General features: G+C 46.7%; 1 protein-coding gene across 5 annotated transcripts in view; it reads left to right on the top strand.

Annotated features, from left to right (window-relative positions):
- The window catches only part of GARNL3 (GTPase activating Rap/RanGAP domain like 3), a 146,637-nt gene that overhangs the window by 25,560 nt on the left and 101,974 nt on the right, over positions 1-19,103 (top strand). For 4 of the 5 annotated variants that reach the window (XM_046022178.1, XM_046022175.1, XM_046022174.1 and 1 more), the window contains exon 3: positions 11,375-11,444. In XM_046022178.1, the coding sequence (XP_045878134.1) occupies positions 11,375-11,444 (70 nt within the window). Of the gene's footprint in view, positions 1-10,324; positions 10,348-11,374; positions 11,445-19,103 lie in introns of those variants that run through there. The other variant, XM_046022177.1, reaches the window with a different exon arrangement.

The following is a 19,103-nucleotide window of genomic DNA, read 5'->3' as shown; positions in this document are numbered from 1 at the left end:
CTGGCATCGTATTAATCTCTGAAATGAGTTTTCTGATATTAACCTGAGGCAAACATTTACAATATTCTTATGTCTGACTCAAAATAAATTTCATGAATATGCCATCTCATGGAGTTCGCTTCCAACAGCAGCGGACAGTGAAATTGAGAGCACACGGGGGTGCTCTCAGGCCTGGTCCTGGAGAAAGTTCTGATGCAGCCTCTGTGTTCCCCCTACGCGGTCTTGCTCACCCTACCCTCCTGTGTAACTGAGCCCCTTGTAAAGAAGAAAAGCCCTCGGGGACATGACGGTTCTCGTCAGATCTTTGAAGGGCTATCCTATAGGAGTGAACATAACTTGTTTTACTTGGCCCCAAAGAGTGAGCTGGCTTGTTTTCATTCATTCATTCATTTATTATTGCACAACCCCACTAAGCTGACTCTGTGCCAGGTATCATGTTAGGTGCATGGAGCAAAAGCAAGGGAGGGCCTGCCCCTGTGAAGTTTATACTCTAGTGGGAGAGGCAGGTGTTAATCCAACGCCTTTAGAATTTCTAGTCTCGGGCAGGGGATGGGCCAGGAAGAAGAAAGACTTTGGAGAGCGCAGTCCAAGTCCTAAGATGAGAAGCCCAGAAGCTGCTCGTGAGCCAAAGGAAGAAAGGCAGAATGGCTGAAGTGCTCAGGGGGAGGGGAGCAGGCCCAGCCCCACAGTGGTGGGGGTCGGGGGGTGGTATTGGATGTTAAAGAAATTGAAGAAGAAGGAGAGGGGGGAGATGTAGGACGAGCTGGTGGAAATCCAGGTGTGATGGACTTTAATTCACTCCTGGAGCCTGAATGGAGGGCCTTGGGGCGTACAGTATTTGTGATCACTGATGGTGTGTGAGGACACACTGGGTAGCTCTTTTTCAAGTATCTGGTAGAGAATACACAGTCACAGGTAACGGGTTGGACCCTAGGTGGTCCGTAAGTCCGTGGAGCTGGAAGTCTCTGGAAGTCTCTTCCACCCTGAGATTGGATGACGAGGAGACAGGAAGACTGATGAGGCCGTTGTTGGCATCTGGGATTCAGACCATGAGGACCTGTCAGATGGACAGACCGGGCTGGCTAGGGATGGGGGCCGATCACCGGCGATGGACGAGGACTGACCATAGAGCTCGGGAGGGAGAAGTCAACGGTGATTCATTCCATACCTGGAGACTGTGAAAATACTTGAGTGCTGGCAGAAGCTAGAAACCACATTGTTGGATCAGTTTCGGAAAAACCACACTCACCTCCTGGCACTTCTGGGAGAAGCAGGAAAGGTAACTGAGCATATGGCAAGCCCAAAAGTGTAAATTTGGGATTTGCCAGTAATATTGATGCCGTAAAAGTGCACAAGTCCTTCAAAAGATGGACTGCAGGGAGCGCTTCATGTTTGGGAACAAAAAGAGAAAGAATGAGCCAGTGAAAGAGGCAGAGGCGACTGTTTCTATGGGGTTCTGTAGAGGAGACACCTTCCTTAGGCATCCAGTGAATAGGAAATGGGTCTGCCAGCATTTCTCAGGTCACCTTTGGTATTTATTTTGGTTAAAAATACAGGTGCTTAGGGGCACCTGGGTGGCTCAGTGGGTTAAGCATCTGCCTTTGGCTCAGGTCATGATCCCAGCGTCCTGGGATGGAGCCCACGTCGGGCTCCCTCCTGAGCCTGCTTCTCCCTCTTCCTCTGCCTGCTGCTCTGCCTACTTGTGCTCTGTCTCTCTGTCAAATAAATAAATAAATAGGGGCGCCTGCGTGGCTCAGTGGGTTAAGCCTCTGCCTTCAGCTCAGGTCATGATCTTAGGGTCCTGGGATCGAGCCCCACCTGGGGCTCTCTGCTCCGCAGGGAGCCTACTTCCTTCTGTCTCTCTACCTGCCTCTCTGCCTACTTGTGATCTCTCTCTGTCAAATAAATAAATAAAATCTTTAAAAATAAATAAATAAATAATCTTAAAAAAAAAAAAAAACCTCCACATAAACTACAGGTGCTTAGATCCCACTCCTGAAGATTCTGATGGAGAAGGTTTGGGGTGGGGACTGGGCATCCATATATTTAGATGAAATTTTTTTAAGCAAACTAAAACTTCTGCAGGGGACAACAGGAGACAGATGTTGTGTTGGGGAAGGATTTCTTAAGTCAGAAGAGCAAAGATCAGAAAGGAAAAGATTGAAAATGTTTATATTCGAATTTTTAAATTTCCGCATGATCAAAGATACCGGGAGCAGATTTTTAAAAGAAAAACCGCTTTTTCGAAGAAGACATCTGTGATTTGTTAACCAGAAAGAGTTGGTATTCAGAACATCCCAATAATTCTTACAAATCAATTAGGAAAAGACCAGCAGCCTACAGAAAGGGAGTGGGTGAAGAAGCAGGAAAAGGTAAATCCCAGGACAGCTAGCCCTTATGTCCAATAAGCAAAAGGAGAGATGTCCCAGCTCTTGTGTTATCAGGAGAGTGCAGATGGAAACCACACCTCAGTGAGACACAATTTCCTACCCTTCAGACTGGCCAAAACCAGCTCCCGTCAACAGCAAGTGTTAAGGAGGAAACGGAGATCCCACCACTCCCGCACTGCGGTTGGGAGAGTAAATGGCTCCGCTCACTTTGGGAAGCAAATCTGCAGTGCGTAGAAAAAATAAAGATGCACCTATGACCCAGCGGTTCCTCTCCTGGGTGTGTCATCTGGGGACATGACTGCCACTGTACCAGAGGAGAGATGTAAAAGGATGTTGGTTAGAGCGCTGTTTAAAAACTGGAAACAATCGAAACGTCCAACAGTAGGAGATTGGAAGAACAGGGGCACAGTAATCCAGAAGGCTACTCAACGGCAGAATATGTGAATGATTCAGAGCTAATGGGTACCACCGTGTGCAAATCCCAACAACAAATTGTTCAGCCAGAGAAACGAGCGGCTGGAAGACATGCGTAGTAATGGTATTTGTGTAAAATTTTAAAACATGCTAAATAATACTCCGTATTTTTGTGAATAAGCACACAGCACAAATACAAAAATATGAGCAGGAAGTATAAACCTAATTATTCAGTGATTATTTCAGGGGAGGGAGAAATGACGGTGGGAACAAAGCAAGGCATCCAAGGGTTTCAAGTCCGTCTATAATGTTCCTTATGTTGTTTCTCTCTGTCTTGAGATAGTTCATCATAAAATAAATTAGAGAAAAAAATCCAGATGATTCTGATTATAGCTAGGTTTGAGAACCAGGATCTAGAATCAGTGCTTCCCCAAGTTCAACGTGCATGTGACTCCTTTTTTTTTTTTTTAATATTTTATTTATTTGACAGAGAGAAATCACAAGTAGGCAGAGAGGCAGGCAGAGAGAGAGGAGGAAACAGGCTCCCTGCTGAGCAGAGAGCCCGATGTGAGGCTCGATCCCAGGACCCTGGGATCATGACCTGAGCCGAAGGCAGAGGCTTTAACCCACTGAGCCACCCAGGTGCCCTTTTTTTTTTTTTTTTTTTTTTTTTTTTTTTTCAGATTTTTTTCTTTATTCTTTTTTCCTTTTTTTTACATAGTGGAGCTCCTGATGTTTATGTGAAGCATTCTAATTTTTAAATGTTAACAACTGATTAAAAATATTTTAAATGTTCAATCAGCCATTAGTGCATGTGACTCCTTAGCGGCTCATGCTATGCTATTGCATTAGGTCTGGGCTGGGGCCTGAGAGTCTGCATTTCTCACTGGCTCAGGTCCAAGGACCACACTATTCTGAGTCGCAAGCATGAGAATGACCTGGGTGTTCTCTAGGGTTCTTGGCACATGGGGGACTGTTCCAAAGCACCCGCTCTGGATAGCTTGCCTCCCTTTAGGGCCTGGGTACAGTCAGAGGCAGATCTTGCACACCTGACTGGAAAAACTCTAAGGACCTGGGGAGACAGACCTTGGAGGGCTTTCCCCAAAGCAGCAAAATCTGTAGGTGATCAAGGGAGGTATGCAGCAATGTGTGTTATCTGTTGATATTTTTTCCCCTTGAACCATTTTCTGTGTTAACACTTGGTGCTCATGTCTGTAAGGGCCTCCTGGGGGCACATTATCCTCGGAGCTGGAAAGTTCTCCAGTCTTGACCTCATAGGAAAAGGGAAGCTCAGGTCACTGAACAGTGGGGAAGGGAAAGAGCAGATGCACAGACCTTACTCTGGCAGGAATCCTCTCGTAGGTCATGGTTCTCCGGTTTCCGGATGATGGATCTTGAGCTGTGAAAAGCAGGACAGACCCCCGGCCCCCGCCCAGGCTTCTGCTCTGGGAACCCACACCTGAAGATTGCATATACTACTCATGAGGGGATAAAAGAAACTGTTGTACGATTTACCATCTTTGCCCTACACAGGTGCGCTTTGCTCGCACCATATTTTGGTTCCCATGAAATCCTGTGTCCTTGATGTTTCCCCCCGAACTGTAAGCACCGTGAGAGCAGGAACTACACATCTCAGGTTTAGTACCTGAGCCCAGTACTTGGTACCTCACACGTGCTCAGGAATGATTTATTCAATGAGTGAAGGACTTTTGACCAGATACAGTTTTTTTTAATGAAGCTTTTTTTTTTTTTTTGAGAGAATCGTAAATTCGTATGAAGTTGGAAGAGGACAGAGAGAGGGGTGCCTGGCTGGCTCAGTCGGAAGAACTTGCGACTCTAAATCTCAGGGTCGTGAGTTCAAACCCCACGTTGGACGTAGAGCTAATGTTAAAAAAAAGAAAAAAAGAACACAGAGAGATCCCCGGTGCCCTCTACCCAGTTTCCCCCATGGTAGCATCTTGCTTCCCTGGCGTGTGGTATCGCAGCCAGAAAGTTGTCATCGATACAGCCCACTGGTCCTTGGTTCCCGTTTCACACGCAGTCCCATCACAACCATGGGTTTGTTCAGCCACCACCACAGACCAGGCAGGGAATGGTTTCCTCACCACAGGCTCCCAGAGCAGCCCTTCATGTCCACACCCACCTCCCTACTGTCTTGTCATTTCAAGAATGTGAGATAAATGGAGTCGCACAATCTGTAATCTTCTAGGATTGGCTTTTCTTCACCGCACCATAATTCCCTGGAAATTTATGTTATATTTATCAGCTGTTTGTTCTTTTAATTACTGAGTAATACCCCATGAGCTGGATATGCCATGGTTTGTTTAACCATTTGCCTCCTGCCCTTTTAAAAAAAGTTTATTTATTTTAGGGAAAGTATGAACCGGGATAGAGGCAGAGGGAGAGGGAAAGGAGAGATGCAGATTTCCTCTTGAGTGCAGAGCCTGATGCAGGGATCGATCCCACACGACCCCTGAGATCGTGACCCTGAGATCATGACCAAAATCAAGAGTTGGATGCTTGACCAACTGAACCACCCAGGTGCCCCCTAACCATTTGCCCTTTCAAGGACTTCTAGGATTTTTTTTCCAGCCTGGGGGTATTCTGAAGAAAGCTGCTACAAAGCATTTGTGTACAGAATTTTGTGACTATCCATTTTCATTTCTCTGGGATAAATGCCCAAGAGTGTGATTACTGGGTCATATGGGTAACTGCATGTTTAATTTTCTAAGTCATTGCCAAACTGTTTTCCAAAGAGGCTTAGCTTCTCATTTTCCATTCCCACCGAGATGTGTGAAGGGTCTGGCTGCTCCGATCCTCTCCAGCGTTTGGTAAGGTTGCTGTTTTTTATGTAGAGAGAGAATTTCAGAGGCGCTGGTAGGGATCATTATCGAGAGGAAATTTGCAGGGAATTACCAGAAGGCTTGAATTATAGTAGAGAACCAGGTGAATTCCAGAGACACGTCTTTGTCGGAAACTTAGTGGATACGTAAATACTGTCGGAGGAAGATGTTCCAGAATGTTGGAGAAAGAGGGTTCATTCAGGTGAAAAATGTGTCTTAGTGAATAACATCAGATGCATCCAGAGGTCAGAAAATTTAACGGCAGGTCGGGGGCGAGGAAGGGGAATGAGGAGGAGGTAGGAGCCCACCTGAGTGTAAGCAGAGCAAAAGTGAACAGACGTTGTCACTTAACGATTCATTTATCCAACCAGCGTTTACTGAGCAGCCGGCTATGACCCTCTCTGTAAGACACACAAGCATAATGATGACCATGACAGATGAGGTCCCTGGACGTTGGAATAACCAACATTTATTTAGTGGCTACTATGTGTCTAGTGCCGTTAACGTGTCTACTAAGCACGTTATGGTGTCTTTCTATCTTCCCATGGAGACGGATATTATTTCAGCCCATGTTACAGGTGAGGAAGGAGGCTCAGAGAGGGTAAGTAACTTGCCTGAGGTCACAAAGCTGGTGTGCCAGAGAGCTGAGCTCCAAGTCCTCTCTGACCGCCTAATGGCTGGGGGGACTTGCTAAGGGTATGCTGAAGATCCTGGTCCAAGGAACACATGACACCCCAACCCCAGAAATGGGATAGGAGACAGAGAGCTGTCCAAAGCAAGAACCAAGGGGCTCTGATTTCCAGGGCTCCTTACACTCTACAAATCTGCTTGCTTACTTCCTCCTTCCTTGTATCTGAACTGTCTTCAGAAGAGGACAAAATTCTTCCACTTCATCTTTGGAAATCACTGTATGATCACATCTCTGCTTTTCAGGTGTCCCTTACCTTCGGGAGAGACAACTGGTCCAAGCTCTTCTGGTTCCTGGTGTTCGGAGGCTTGGGCTCCGTCCAGGCCGAAATCTTAGTCTGGTTCATTGTTTAGCCTCTCTGTTCCTCAGATAGGGGGATCTCTCCCTTCTGTCTCTTACTCTCTGCTGATCAAGAGGGCTGAGGCCTCTCGACATTGAACTCTGCTGTCAGTGGGCTTCTGAAAATCTGCCTGTCGCTTTTCACAAACGCTGTCAGCTGACCCAGGGAGAGTCCCCACACTCGCTGTCGCTGTTAACTGTTCCAGCAGGGCTGGAAGTGACAGGGGCCTGGATTAGTGGGGTCTGGCCGGTCGTCAGGGGGAATCACTAATCTCCAGGTCGTCCGAGTAAAGGACCCGTATCCCCGAGTGTCAGCTTCCTTTCTTTCCTTATTTAGTTTGACTCTCTGGAGGGGGTTGTCCTGCTTTCCGGGAACCTGATTTATGTAATGGTAATTTTTTTCTAGCCTCTTTGCAGGGCTGGAAATCTTTGCTCTCCTCCCAGGCCTTACTTGGAGACGTAACACGAAAGCCCTCAGCTCTGTGCCTACTTGCAATGCGCGACCCAGCGTCCTCACGTTAATTTGCTAGAACAGTTTATATTTAAAGCCCAGAACACATTGCATGGGAGTGAGGAACTCGAACTCTCTGATTCTTTTTTGCACCTGCCTTGTGCTGGTGACATGCTCTTGGGTCCCAAGTACTCTCTGGGGGGGGTGGGGGGGGTCACACCGCAAGGGCAGCCCTGTGAGGGAGGAGACGTGATGCTGAGCTGTGAGGCTGCACTTGGCCCCAGACCTCCTCTTCTTCTGGTGGGGGTGTGATGCCTTATTTAAAACTCTCTACAGAGCGGATAATCGTTCATGTCGAATGTCCCTTCCCAGGGCTCTAACAGCCTGAGAACTCATCTCACTAATAAGAGCCATGATACAACAGCTAACACACATTGAGGAGTTTTTATGGGACAGAACTTGCGCTTAAAATAAACTTTTATCTGTTCTAATTTATCCTTTCTAACCCTGTTAAGTAGGCGATACTATGAGCCACATTTCATACAGGAGGGAACGACTGCCCAGAGAGGTTAAGAACTTAAGCATCTATGGCTGAGTCACACGCCCGTGAGGACCATATCACATGCCCTCCCCCGAAAACAAACACGGCCTTGTCCCTCCTGATGAAAGTGCTGCAGCATGGCTGACGGGTTTTCCCAGGGATTCCAGAATCATCTGGGAGGGCAGTATTTTTCACAACACTGTCTGTGGACCACCTGCATCCGAATCCCGGCTGTTTGTTAAAGTCACAGCCATGCTGAGTCACAGCCTCTGGGAATGGGGCCAGGGAATCTGCATTTTTAGAAACCTTCCCCCAGGGATGCTGAGGGACTCGAGTATTTCCATTGCCTTATTAACCCCAGTCTACGAGGAGGCCTGACACCAGCAACAGGGATTTGCGAGGTTATGCAACAACGGTCAGGCAAACTTTTTTTCTGTAAAGGGCCAGACAGTTGATAGCTTCAGCTTTGTGGGCCATAACGTCTCTGTCTCTGTCACAGCTGCTCTGCGCTGCCCCGCGCTGCTGGTTCTGTGCCCTTAACCCACTGAACCACCCAGGCGTCCCTCCTCTCTTCTTTATAAAACAAACAAACAAAAACAACTTTGCTGAAGTCAACCAGGAGGAGCAGCCCCACTGCAGTGTCCGGCCACTTTCCCTCAGGCTGCAGGCTCAGAAGTCACAGGGCCCCCTTCCACGTAACCGTAGGGCTACGTTTTATTGCATATTCTGCCCGTGTTCCCTAGATCTCCATCCTCCCAGCCGCCGAGATCAATTTCCTCCCTGGCAGCTGCCTGCCTCCCAAGCAGGTGCCATGTATTTTAGGCCGTTGCTATGGTAGCACCCCGACTGCAGGGTACCCACTTCTGTATTAGTTCGGGTGACACGGCAGCTTTCACAGGTAGACCGAAATGCTATGGGACTGACCCAACTCAGCGTCGATTTCTTGCTGGCGGTGTATTCTAATACAGATGTTCCCGAAGGTGTGGCCTTTTTCTCCTGGAGACCACGTCTTTTCCATTTTGAAGCTCCAGCCTCCTGCAGGTCCTTGTGGTCCCCTCCACCCTGCCGGCCAAGGGGCAGGAAAGGAAGCTCCTGGACGCGGTGTTAGCGCTTCCGCCCGTATTCTCTTGGCCAGAGCTCAGTCATGGGGTCGCACCGCAAGAAGGGCTAGGAGATGTCATGCCAGCCAAGAGGAAAAGAGACTAGGTTTTGGCGGGCGCATAGCAGTGTCTGCTCCTGGGGTCAGGACGGTCTGACGGACTAATGACCGCTGGCTGAGGACGGAAACTGTCAACAGGCAGCCTGCCTTGGTGCTCACCAGGGGTGCTCTCACGCTGGCGAGTAAGACCCAGACGCTCGGCAGATACCCTCATCGATACAACACACGTTTCCTGCATGTTTGCTCTGTGCCAAGCGGTAGGCCAGACCCTGGGACCCGCAGGAGAACCAAGCTCTCGAGGAGCTCTGGGGGACTCCTTTAATCGTATCTCCTGTGCTGGGTGCCAAAGGGCCAGGGAGCCTGGGGAGGGAGCCGGGGAGGCTGGAGGGTTTGGTAACAGGGGTCGAGTGCCTCCTGCAGCCGCAGAAAGGCTCCCCGTGTCACTGAGACTGGCTCTCGCCATTAGCAAGCACTGTCTCCGCAGCCCCCGTGTCACTGAGACTGGCTCTCGCCATTAGCAAGCACTGTCTCCGCAGCCAAATGCACGAAATGTAATTAGAGGGGGAAAAGGGCAACCGATAGCATAAGTTCTGTTTCTGTCTCTCTGGGTTGTTTTCATAGAACACTGCTTTCCCGCTAGGCAGCTTCGAAGGATGTGGTTGCCCCGGGATGCAGGGCTCTCATCCCTTTTTGTGTTAGTTTCTGGCTGTTGGCAAAGTTAGGGCGCTGGCCATGTGTCTGAGAACACCCTCGGTGGTGCTTAGGGCGGTCCTGGGAGGGGCCCAGAGCCCCGCATCCTTCCCTCTTCTCAGGATGTTGGTCGTTTTGTGTTAGAAGCTGCTGTGGCTGTTGGTGGTGGGGTGGTGCCCCGCCCCCAAACTGAAGCAGTGAGCTCAGCTAGGCAGACAGAGCTTTCAGTCACCAGCCATTGGGCACTCCCTCTGCTCCCTATCTCTGACCCGGCGCAGAGACGCTCCTGTCACTAGACCCCGCTCTCTCAGTAACCCAGGGCCGCGGGGAAGGATCTGGAAACTGTTATGTAGGGCACTGGTGGTATTCTCCGGGAGGGATTTCAGAACAGGCTAAGAAAATGGGCCTAGAGGACATATTTAATACAGACCGGAATAGGCCATGGAGAGAAGTTTTAAATCTCTTTCAGAGACTTTTCTGGGGGGTAGAAAAACCCAGTCTCTGGAAGCCCGACGGTAGCCGCGGAAGCATCTGGGGCACCCTTCCAAGCTGCCTTCGTTAATTTGTTGCACATTTTCTGCTAGGGAAGGGAGGACTACAAAAGGTTAAATTTCTTGTATAAGATTAATTCAGCCATCTCTGTGAAATGGTGGAAGCAGAATACCAATAGACCCTCGTTTCTCTCGTGCTGTCTTGCTTGGAGCCTATCAAAGAGTGTCCTGGCAAAGAGTCAGGTCTGTGGCTGCTAACCAGTGCAGTCAGTCTCTCTCTGAGCCTGCCAAGAAGGCTGTAATTTAGAAAATGTAGCTGCCTTTTAAGGGAGGATGAAAAGGTACAAAATGCACCTTTCTTTGCATGTTAGATCCCAAATATTTTGGAGCGATGGAATGTGTAGCTCCGGTGCAATTTGGTTTCCTGGGGTTGGGGAGAGTTATTTGCATGACATCTACAAGAAAAAAAAAAAAAAAACTTGCTAAAGCTGCTTGCTTGTTCTGTGGAGCTCCGGTGGTTTCAGGAGCACGGGCTTGGGGGCACCTCTCGCTCGGGGTCCTACACAGACCAACTCCTCGATAAGATGTGTGTCTTTTGAGTCTGGAACTCTGCATTCAAAATGTAAATGCAGTAAGAGTTTTGCCCTGATTTTAATTGCTCTTCACAATGCGCGTGATTTTTCTTATCTGACTTAAGCCTTGGTGGGGGTTGGGGGAGACCCGGGGCTGGGGGAAGTATTAGCTACTGTTACATAAAAACTAAAGATCCTTGAAGTTAGATCTTTAGGTTTTCTGTCAGTACTGCTCTCTCTTTTTTTTTTTTTTTCCCATATTGTCATGTTGTCGTAAATGAAAAGGGGTGGGGTGGGGCCTGCCAGGATTTGGAAGTTTCTTCCTTCTATTTAAAGTTTCATTTCTGCTCTATAGCATCAAATAATGCCGGTTATTTTTACGGTGAATATTTGGGACAAAGAGGCTCTCTTAAATGAAAGATAATTGCAAGCTTTGTCCCTGGCCTCAAGTTTGCTGCAAGGCTTCTCATCCCCTTTGGTTATACAGAAATGAAATTATAAACCACCAGTAGCCTTGGAAATCTCAATCGATTGCAAACGACTAAATATTTAATTCAATCATTGCCTATACTTCCAGGGATGACTCGGGTGTTTTTCTTTTTACCGAGGGCTCCGTGAACGCGGGCTCTGCAATGGCTGCTGGGGACTGTGTCTGTTGCAAGGAGGCTCCCCTGCAGTGAGGAGCTGGGGCAAAGCCTGTTCCATAGCAGCCCTTTTTGCAAATGGTAGTCGATTTTTGCAGAAGGTTTGTGGCCAGATCGCTATGTATAATACTGATGAAGCATTTTTGTTCCAGCTCTGTCTCGGAAGACCTAGGCTGTAGACGTGGGGATTTCAGTAGGAAACATTATGGATCTGTGGAGCTGGTAAGTTTACACTGTCTGTTCAGTGGTAGTACATTGATTTAGAATTAGAGCATCGCCAAACTCATCAGATCTTTTGTTGTATATTTACTGTCAGACCATGTGGGTACCGTGTAAGGCTGGGATGGGAGAAAATGCCTATTGAAGGGCCATAATAATTTGATCATCTTTATTTGTTTTTATTGTTACGTACTCTTAATCTGTGCCTTCCAGTTTGTTAAAAATATGTTGTGGCTTGGTATTTTTCTCTGGTTGCATATCATTGGGGTATATAATCAAATGATTTATGAATTAAGAGAGGCAGCATTTGGTTTTTATATTATCTTATTCCTAAAAGTTGATAAATCTAGTTTTTGAGGTTTAAAGATGATGGAAATACATGTTCTGATTTTCTGTACCTTTGCTTTCTGGGTATGTGGTAGGAGTGAGAATATTGATGAGATTTTTTTTTTCTTCCTGTTAAAAGTATATTTGTTGGGCTAGAATATACTGTAGTAGATGATCGATACCTGGAATGAAAATATCCACGTTTTCTTTACATTAGGGTTTATGTTATGATCTTTTAAAATAGTGTGCTTTCATTTTAAAAGAGGGATAATGAAGGCATATTTTAGCTTCAGTGTTTCAAAGGACAGAACTGTGATTCCCCCCCCCCCCAGTTGCATGGAAATTTGAACAAATTTTCAGGAAAATGTGCTCATAGAATTCTCTTGTTATTATTTAACACTATTAAAAACATTGAATTTATTATTTCTATCTATTTACAGAAAATGAGTTGCTTGGATCCATTTCTGTAGTACCCAATTTTCCTCCATTAATATATGCTGCCTTCTTGCAGGGTTTAAGTAGTAGGAAAAATTATACGAGAGTTGTGTACCAGTAGCATTCTGTTAGAATTCACTCATGTATTAGAGACTTGGCTATGCATCTGGCCCAGGGCTGAGTATTCTTGAAAACATAAAATAAGTAAAAGATTTGGTCCTTGTTCTTAAGGAGCTTAGTGTCTTGAGCTGGGCAGATAAGATACAGAAAATATCTAGAAAATGAGTGGAATCACATAAAAGACACATTGATTGACTCCACCAATGCACGTTCTGTGTGACTGGTGGCACCGGGCCAACTCAGACCACCACCTCCCCCGAAGGAGCAAGTGTAGAACTCTATAATTCAGGGCGGGGAACGGGTAAATATCGGGAGAGGGATACAGAATAGGGCCCGGTCGGGGTGAAGAGAGGGGAGGAAGTGACCCATCCCAGCCAGGGATCTTGGGGAAGCAGCAGGGAAGACCTCGCAGAGGCGGGAGGACGGACGTGGGTTGGTGGTAGAGAAGACAGACAGTGGATATTTGCAAACAATGTGATTCTTGGCAGTGATGTGTGCCAGGGCCAGTGAGCAAATGGCCCTGCCTCGCAGTGTGTGTGAGGCAGCAGAGCTGACTGGCCTCAGAGCAGGCAGGCTTGGAAATCGGGCCTGGCTTCACCTACCATCTCCAGCACCCACCACCGTCTGTGCGTTTCTCTGAACCTCAGTGGCGCTGAAGAAGTTGTGCCATGAAGTCGGGTTTTTCTTTTTTTTTCATCATTTCCTAGTTGTCTGATCTTGGACTTCTTTTGGCCTCCGCTCTCTCATCTCTGGGGATAATGCATTGTTATACATTATTATACATTATTATATATTACATAACCGGGGATATTAATATTATCTACCATACAGGGTTGTCAGGAGATTAAGTGAGATGATGCGCGTAAACACAGACACGGTAGGGAGCTAGTTAGCCGTGGTGCTACAGATGAAATCTGGTGGCCAAAGGGGAGGACCTGGCTTGCAGGTAGACTTTGGACCTGATCCAGAAAGTCCCATGAAGCTCTCGTAAACCGTGAGAGTGGTGTTTGGGGAGAGCTCAAAGGTGTGAAAGATGGACCCTTTATAGACTCGGGGAAACCACAGACAGTTGGACAGGGGAGGTAGTTGAGAGCAGTGGTTCTCAAACCTAAGCACGCATCTGAGCACGTCGAGCGCTTCTCAGAACAGACTGCTGGGCCCCCATCCCCAGACTTTCCAATCTGGTATCTGGGGTTGACCCAGAATTTTCGTTTCTAGCAAGTTCCCCAGGGATGGTGATGTCACTGGTCCCAGGATCACACTTGAAGAAACTCTGCCTTAGAGAAAGAATCCCAGGCTTGTCCTCGGTCATCTTCAACCTCATGAGGCAGCTCAGTGACCAGAATGCTTCCTTCCATTTGTTCAGGTTTTTGCCCTGGAGCCATGGGTGTGTGTGTGTGTGTGTGTGTGTGTGTGTGTGTGTGTGTCTTTCTAGCTGACTTTTAAAATACTGTAAAGTAAATTTTTAAAATAGATTTAAAAACCCTACGTATAATTTCCCTGCCCCATTGGCACTTTTTTCATCTCATTTTGGTACCTTCCAATCTTTGTAACGACTAACCTCGGTTCCACCTAGCTGTAATCAAATTACACGTATAATTTTTTCTTCCACTTTCTTCATCCAGCTGTGTTTTGTGAATGTCTTCTCCTGATATAGTCCTCACGTTACCATTTTAACTGTGTGATAGCCCAACATCATTATAAACAATTCTCTAGGTAAACAGTTCCCCTCCTTTTGTAAAATTAGGCTGTGTCGACTTTTCCCTTATTAGGAATGGCACACCCTGGTGGTTGGAATGATTGAGAAAAATCAAATAAGCCAAGTTCCATTTTTGTCATCTAAAGATCTCTTGAAATTCTGACTCCTGTGTTTTAAGGAAGGAGACATTTTCTCTCATCTATGACCACCAGCAAATTATTAAAAACCGTTTCTGTGGGGGTGCCTGGGTGGCCCAGAGGTTAAGCATCTGTCTTCAGCTCGCGTCATGATCCTAGGGTTCTGGGATTGAGCCTGATGCTCGGCCTGGAGGCTGCTTCTCCTTCTCCCACTCCCCCTGCTGGTGTCCTCTCTCTCACTGTCTCTATCAAATAAATAAATAAATCTTAAAAAAAAACACAACTTGTTTTTGTGTTTTTTATGAGCATGAGAAAATAAGTTTAACTTTTTTTACATACCTGGTTTGATGAAACCCAATAAACCTTGGGCATCCTGAAACTCAAAATTTGTAGAAGGGTGCAAAATTTGAAATTTTGGCATCGACTTCTTTTGACCTTGAACAGATGAGGTAGAAGTCCTTGTGAAGAACCAAGCTTGGCTGTTAACATCAATAATGAGGACAGATTTGGGGGCTCAGTTGCCTTGCTTTTGGACTGGGTATGACTTATGAGTGAGAATGTGGAAGCTCAGACCTTTATAGACCCGTGGAGGGGGTTCTCAGCGCTCATCCAATACCCATGTATTGAAGGCCTGCCCCTGCCCTCTCGCACCTGGCACGGTGCTAGGCACTGAGCAGAGGGAAAAGCAGGTTCTCTGCCCTCCTGGAGCTGTGGTCCGGCTTTAGGAACCAGCCTGATCCTGGCTGTTCCCTGCCTCCATCGGGAATTGTTTGCTTGCAAGGAACAAAGACCCACTCAGTCCAGCTCAAGTCTAAAGCAGTTCTCTGAGCGCGTGTAGGTGAGGCTCACCGAAATGAAGTGAAATGAAGTGCGGGAAGCCTGGCTGGGCCTCCTGGGACCCGGAAGCCGTCAGACTCTCGCTCATCTCGCCCGTTCTCTCTCTCTCTGAGCGCCGATGCCATGCCCTCCACCGGCCAGCTCCCCACACTGCACGGTCGCCTCTCTCCCGGCTGTTCTCCCAGCGGTGGCGGGGGTTTTTAACACTTCTTTTCATTATGGTCAAATATGCACAACAGGAAATTGACCATTTTTAAACGATCAATTCAGAGGGCAGGGAGTACATTCACAACGTTATGCCACCATCACCATCATCCACTATCAGAGTATTTTCATCAGCCCAAACAGTGACTACGCCCATTAGACAGCAAGTCCACATTCGCCCTTCCTCCCCAGCCCCTGGTAACCTCTATTCTGCCTCTGAATCCATGAATTTGTCTCCTGTAGGGACCTCCTGTAAGTACAATTCTGCAATATTTGTCCATCGTGTCTAGTCTGTTTTACTCAGCGTGAGATTTTGAACGTTCATCCACGTTATAGCACGTATCAGAATTTCACTCCCTTTTGTGGATGCATTCTGTCCTGTGGACGCACCGCATTTGGCTTATCCATTAATCTATCTCAGTGCACACTTGGGTTGCTTGTCCTTTTTCACTGTTGTGAATAATGTTGCTGTAAGCGTTGGCCTGCCAGTCTGGGTTCGAGTCCCTGCTTTCTTCAGTTCTGTTGGGTCTGTTAACTGGGAGTGGAATTACTGGATCATATAATAATTCTATTTTTCACTTTTGAAGGAATCCTAAGCGCGTTTCCCCGGTGGCCACACCATTTTAGGTCTCCACCAGCAATGCACAAGGTTTCCAGTTTCTCCACAATCTCACCGATATTTGCTCCATTTTGTTTAAAATTTTTTTAAAGATTTTATTTATTTATTTATTTTTGACAGAAAGAGACACAGCAAGAGAGGGAACTCAAGCAGGGAGCATGGGAGAGGGAGAACATACTTCCCGCGGAGCAGGGAGCCCGACACGGGTCTCGATCCCAGGACCCTGGGATCATGATCTGAGCTGATGGCAGACGCCCAATGACTGAGCCGCGCAGGCGCCCCTCCATTTTGTTTAATAGTCATTCTAGTGCATTGTGAAGGGGTGCCTCATTGTAATTTACCTTTCACCCGTGACCAGTGATATTGAGCATCTTTTCATGTGTTTATTGGTCATTTGTATTTCTCCTTTGGAAAAACGGTATATAAGTTCTTTGCCTTCTTTGCCCATTTTTTAATCAAGTTGTTTGTTTTTATTGTTACTGAGTTACTGAGTTACTATTGTTGTTCCAAGAGTTCCTAATATATTCTGAATATTAATTCCATTATCAGAAATGTGATCTGCAAATCTTTTTTCTTGTCATGTGGGTTGTCCTTTTACTCTGTTGACAATACCCTTTGATGCATGAAAGTCTGTAGTTTCCATGAAGTGCGATTCATCCTTTTGTTTGTTTGTTTTGCTGTTTGTGCTTCTGGTGTTACATTCAGGGAGTCATTACCAAAGCCAGTGTCAGGAAGACCTGCCCCTGTGTTTTCTCCCAAGAATTCGATACTTTTAGCTTTTCCTTGATCCATATTGAGTTGTTGTATATGGTCTATGGTGTAAGGTAGGGGTCCAAGTTCATTTGATAGATTTATGATTTATTGGGAGCTATTTTGTGTGTGTGCGGAATGACATAGGGGTCCGGCTTCATTATTTTACATGTCAATATCCTGTTTTCCCAGTTCCATTTGTTGAAGAGACTGTCCTTTCCTCATTGAATGGTCTTGGCACCCTTACGTGAAATCAGTTGATCATCCATGCAAGGGTTGGTTTCTGGGTTTTCTCTTCTATCCCATTTGCCTACATGTATGTACTCACACCAGAGTGATGTTTTAAAATGTTGGCAATATAATGTCTCTTGTTTCTGAGAACCCTTCATTGGCTGCCCTTCCAAGTCCAGACCCTTTACAAAGCCCTATAAGAACCTGTGTGATCCGGGTTCTGCCTCCCTCTTCCACCTGCCCTCATGCCACACTCTCACTGTGCTGCACACGTTTGGCCTTGTTTTGGTCCCGAGAACACAAGAGTTCTTCCCTGTCCCAGAGCCTTTGCATTTACTACTCTTCTGCCTGGAGTGGGCTTCCCCTCACTTTTCATGGCTGGTCTCAGCTCCAATGTCACCTTCTCAGAGAGGCCTCCCCAACCCACCTACTTCAAGTGGTCCTTCTCTCCATGCTGTTCTATAGTCAGCCTCCTATTTCTTTTCTTAACAGTATTTAGCACGCTCTATTTATTTCACGTATTTGTTTACTAACTACTCTCATCCACCAGAGATGAGGGTGGAACGACGTCTGTCTCGTTCATATTTGTAGGTCTAGGACCTGGCACGGGGCCTGGCACATTCTGAGTTCTTATTAAATGTTGTTCATCACTAAATTGACTTCCAGTCCCCCCAATTCCCTTTGTCTTACAGCTCCACCGCCCACCACAGTCTGTTCATTCTTGGGTCCAATTTCAAATTCCAAGTAGAGGGGCACCTGGGTGGCTCAGTGGGTTAAGCCTCTGCCTTCGGCTCAGGTCATGATCTCAGGGTCCTGGGATCGAGCCCCGCATCGGGCTCTCTGCTCAGCGGGGAGCCTGCTTCCCTTCCCCTCTCTCTCTGCCTGCCTCTCTGCCTACTTGTGATTTCTCTCTCTGTCAAATTCCAAGTAGAATGTCAAGGATAGGTTCCTCTAGTTCAGGTGTTTATCCTTGGTTCACACTGTTGTATTCAGGGAGTGGGATCATGTGGTGTAACCTAGACCCGTCTCCTCAGCACAGTTTGGGGATAGGGCAGCTCCTCTCAAAAGGTTATAGACAAAATTCAGATTCAAATAATATGACACCCCAAATGCCTCTCTAACATTGCCTTGTATAGTAGATATTAAAAGCTCAAACTAAAAGCACCAGGTGAAAACTTCTAATTCTGCCAGCAGACCATTGTTCTGGACACCTTTTTCAATCCCGTAAACAAGGGTGCAGGTTATAGACCCCCTAAAAATAGGAGTCGTGGCTCTTTAGTTACCACTGTGTCCCTAGCACCAAGCACAATGCTTAGTGTTCATTACTTAGTAAATATCAATCAAATGAATGAATGGTTCGATTTGGTTGAAATTAGACAGCAGCCTAACCCATCAACTAGAAATACAAGAAAGGAATAACGAGCCTCTTGGACCCCCTCCCCCAGTATAATTGGCCTCATTAGCTTGCAGTGCATTCCATCCAAAACACATGCCATTTTTCTTCTTGAGAAATGGAAGTCTGGTCTCTCGCGGCAGGATTCTCGGCAAGGCATAGCCATTACACCATTGACCATTCTTCATCACTTTGTATGGAAATCTGTCAGCAAAACCAAAGATTGTAGCTCTTATTGATCTTTTCTTGGCCTTTGACTCAATGGATACAAAACTGGTATGTTATGAATGATGAATGATGTGGGCATCATTCCCTCTTTCCCTCCTAGCCCTGCTGCTGATTCTCTTATAACCCTCTATCTTGATACTTCTGGGGGGTGCCACAGTCTGGAAGGCAGTTTCAAGTCCAGATAAATGTCGTCCAACCCTTTTAAAGCCTGTACCTTCATCCCTCAAGCCCGCATTTGGGTGATTTGCACGCTCCCCTGCTGTATAGGAAAGGAACATAAAAATGCTTCCCTGTAAGGACGGCACGGTTTTGCTGTGATGAACACTCGTGGTGGCCTCCAAGGCTCTCTGTGCTGCCTAATCACCCTCAAAAGAACGGTTCATGGTGGACTTGGTGCCATCTGCAGATTTTCACATGTGAGGTTTCATCTGTTGAGGACTCCTGCTGGCTGATACATAGTGATTGGTATTTTTGCTCCGGCACGAATCTGAATGATGCCTGTGGGACTGTTGTACAGAAAGATGATTCTTGGCTAATGAGTGATTTAGCAGCCCGTCCAACGTCCCTGACACAGTGTAGCTTTGTTCTCTATTCAGGGTTGAGGAGGCTTTTTGTTTTCATAGGCATTTTATGGGAACAATTATATTCCATGTAGTATTTCCAAATTGAAACATTAGTGAAG

Source organism: Meles meles, chromosome 11, assembly GCF_922984935.1.
Source record: "Meles meles chromosome 11, mMelMel3.1 paternal haplotype, whole genome shotgun sequence".
NCBI lineage: Eukaryota > Metazoa > Chordata > Mammalia > Carnivora > Mustelidae > Meles > Meles meles.
The sequence above is the reverse complement of the archived record's forward strand: the minus strand, read 5'-3'. Positions and strand labels throughout refer to the sequence as shown.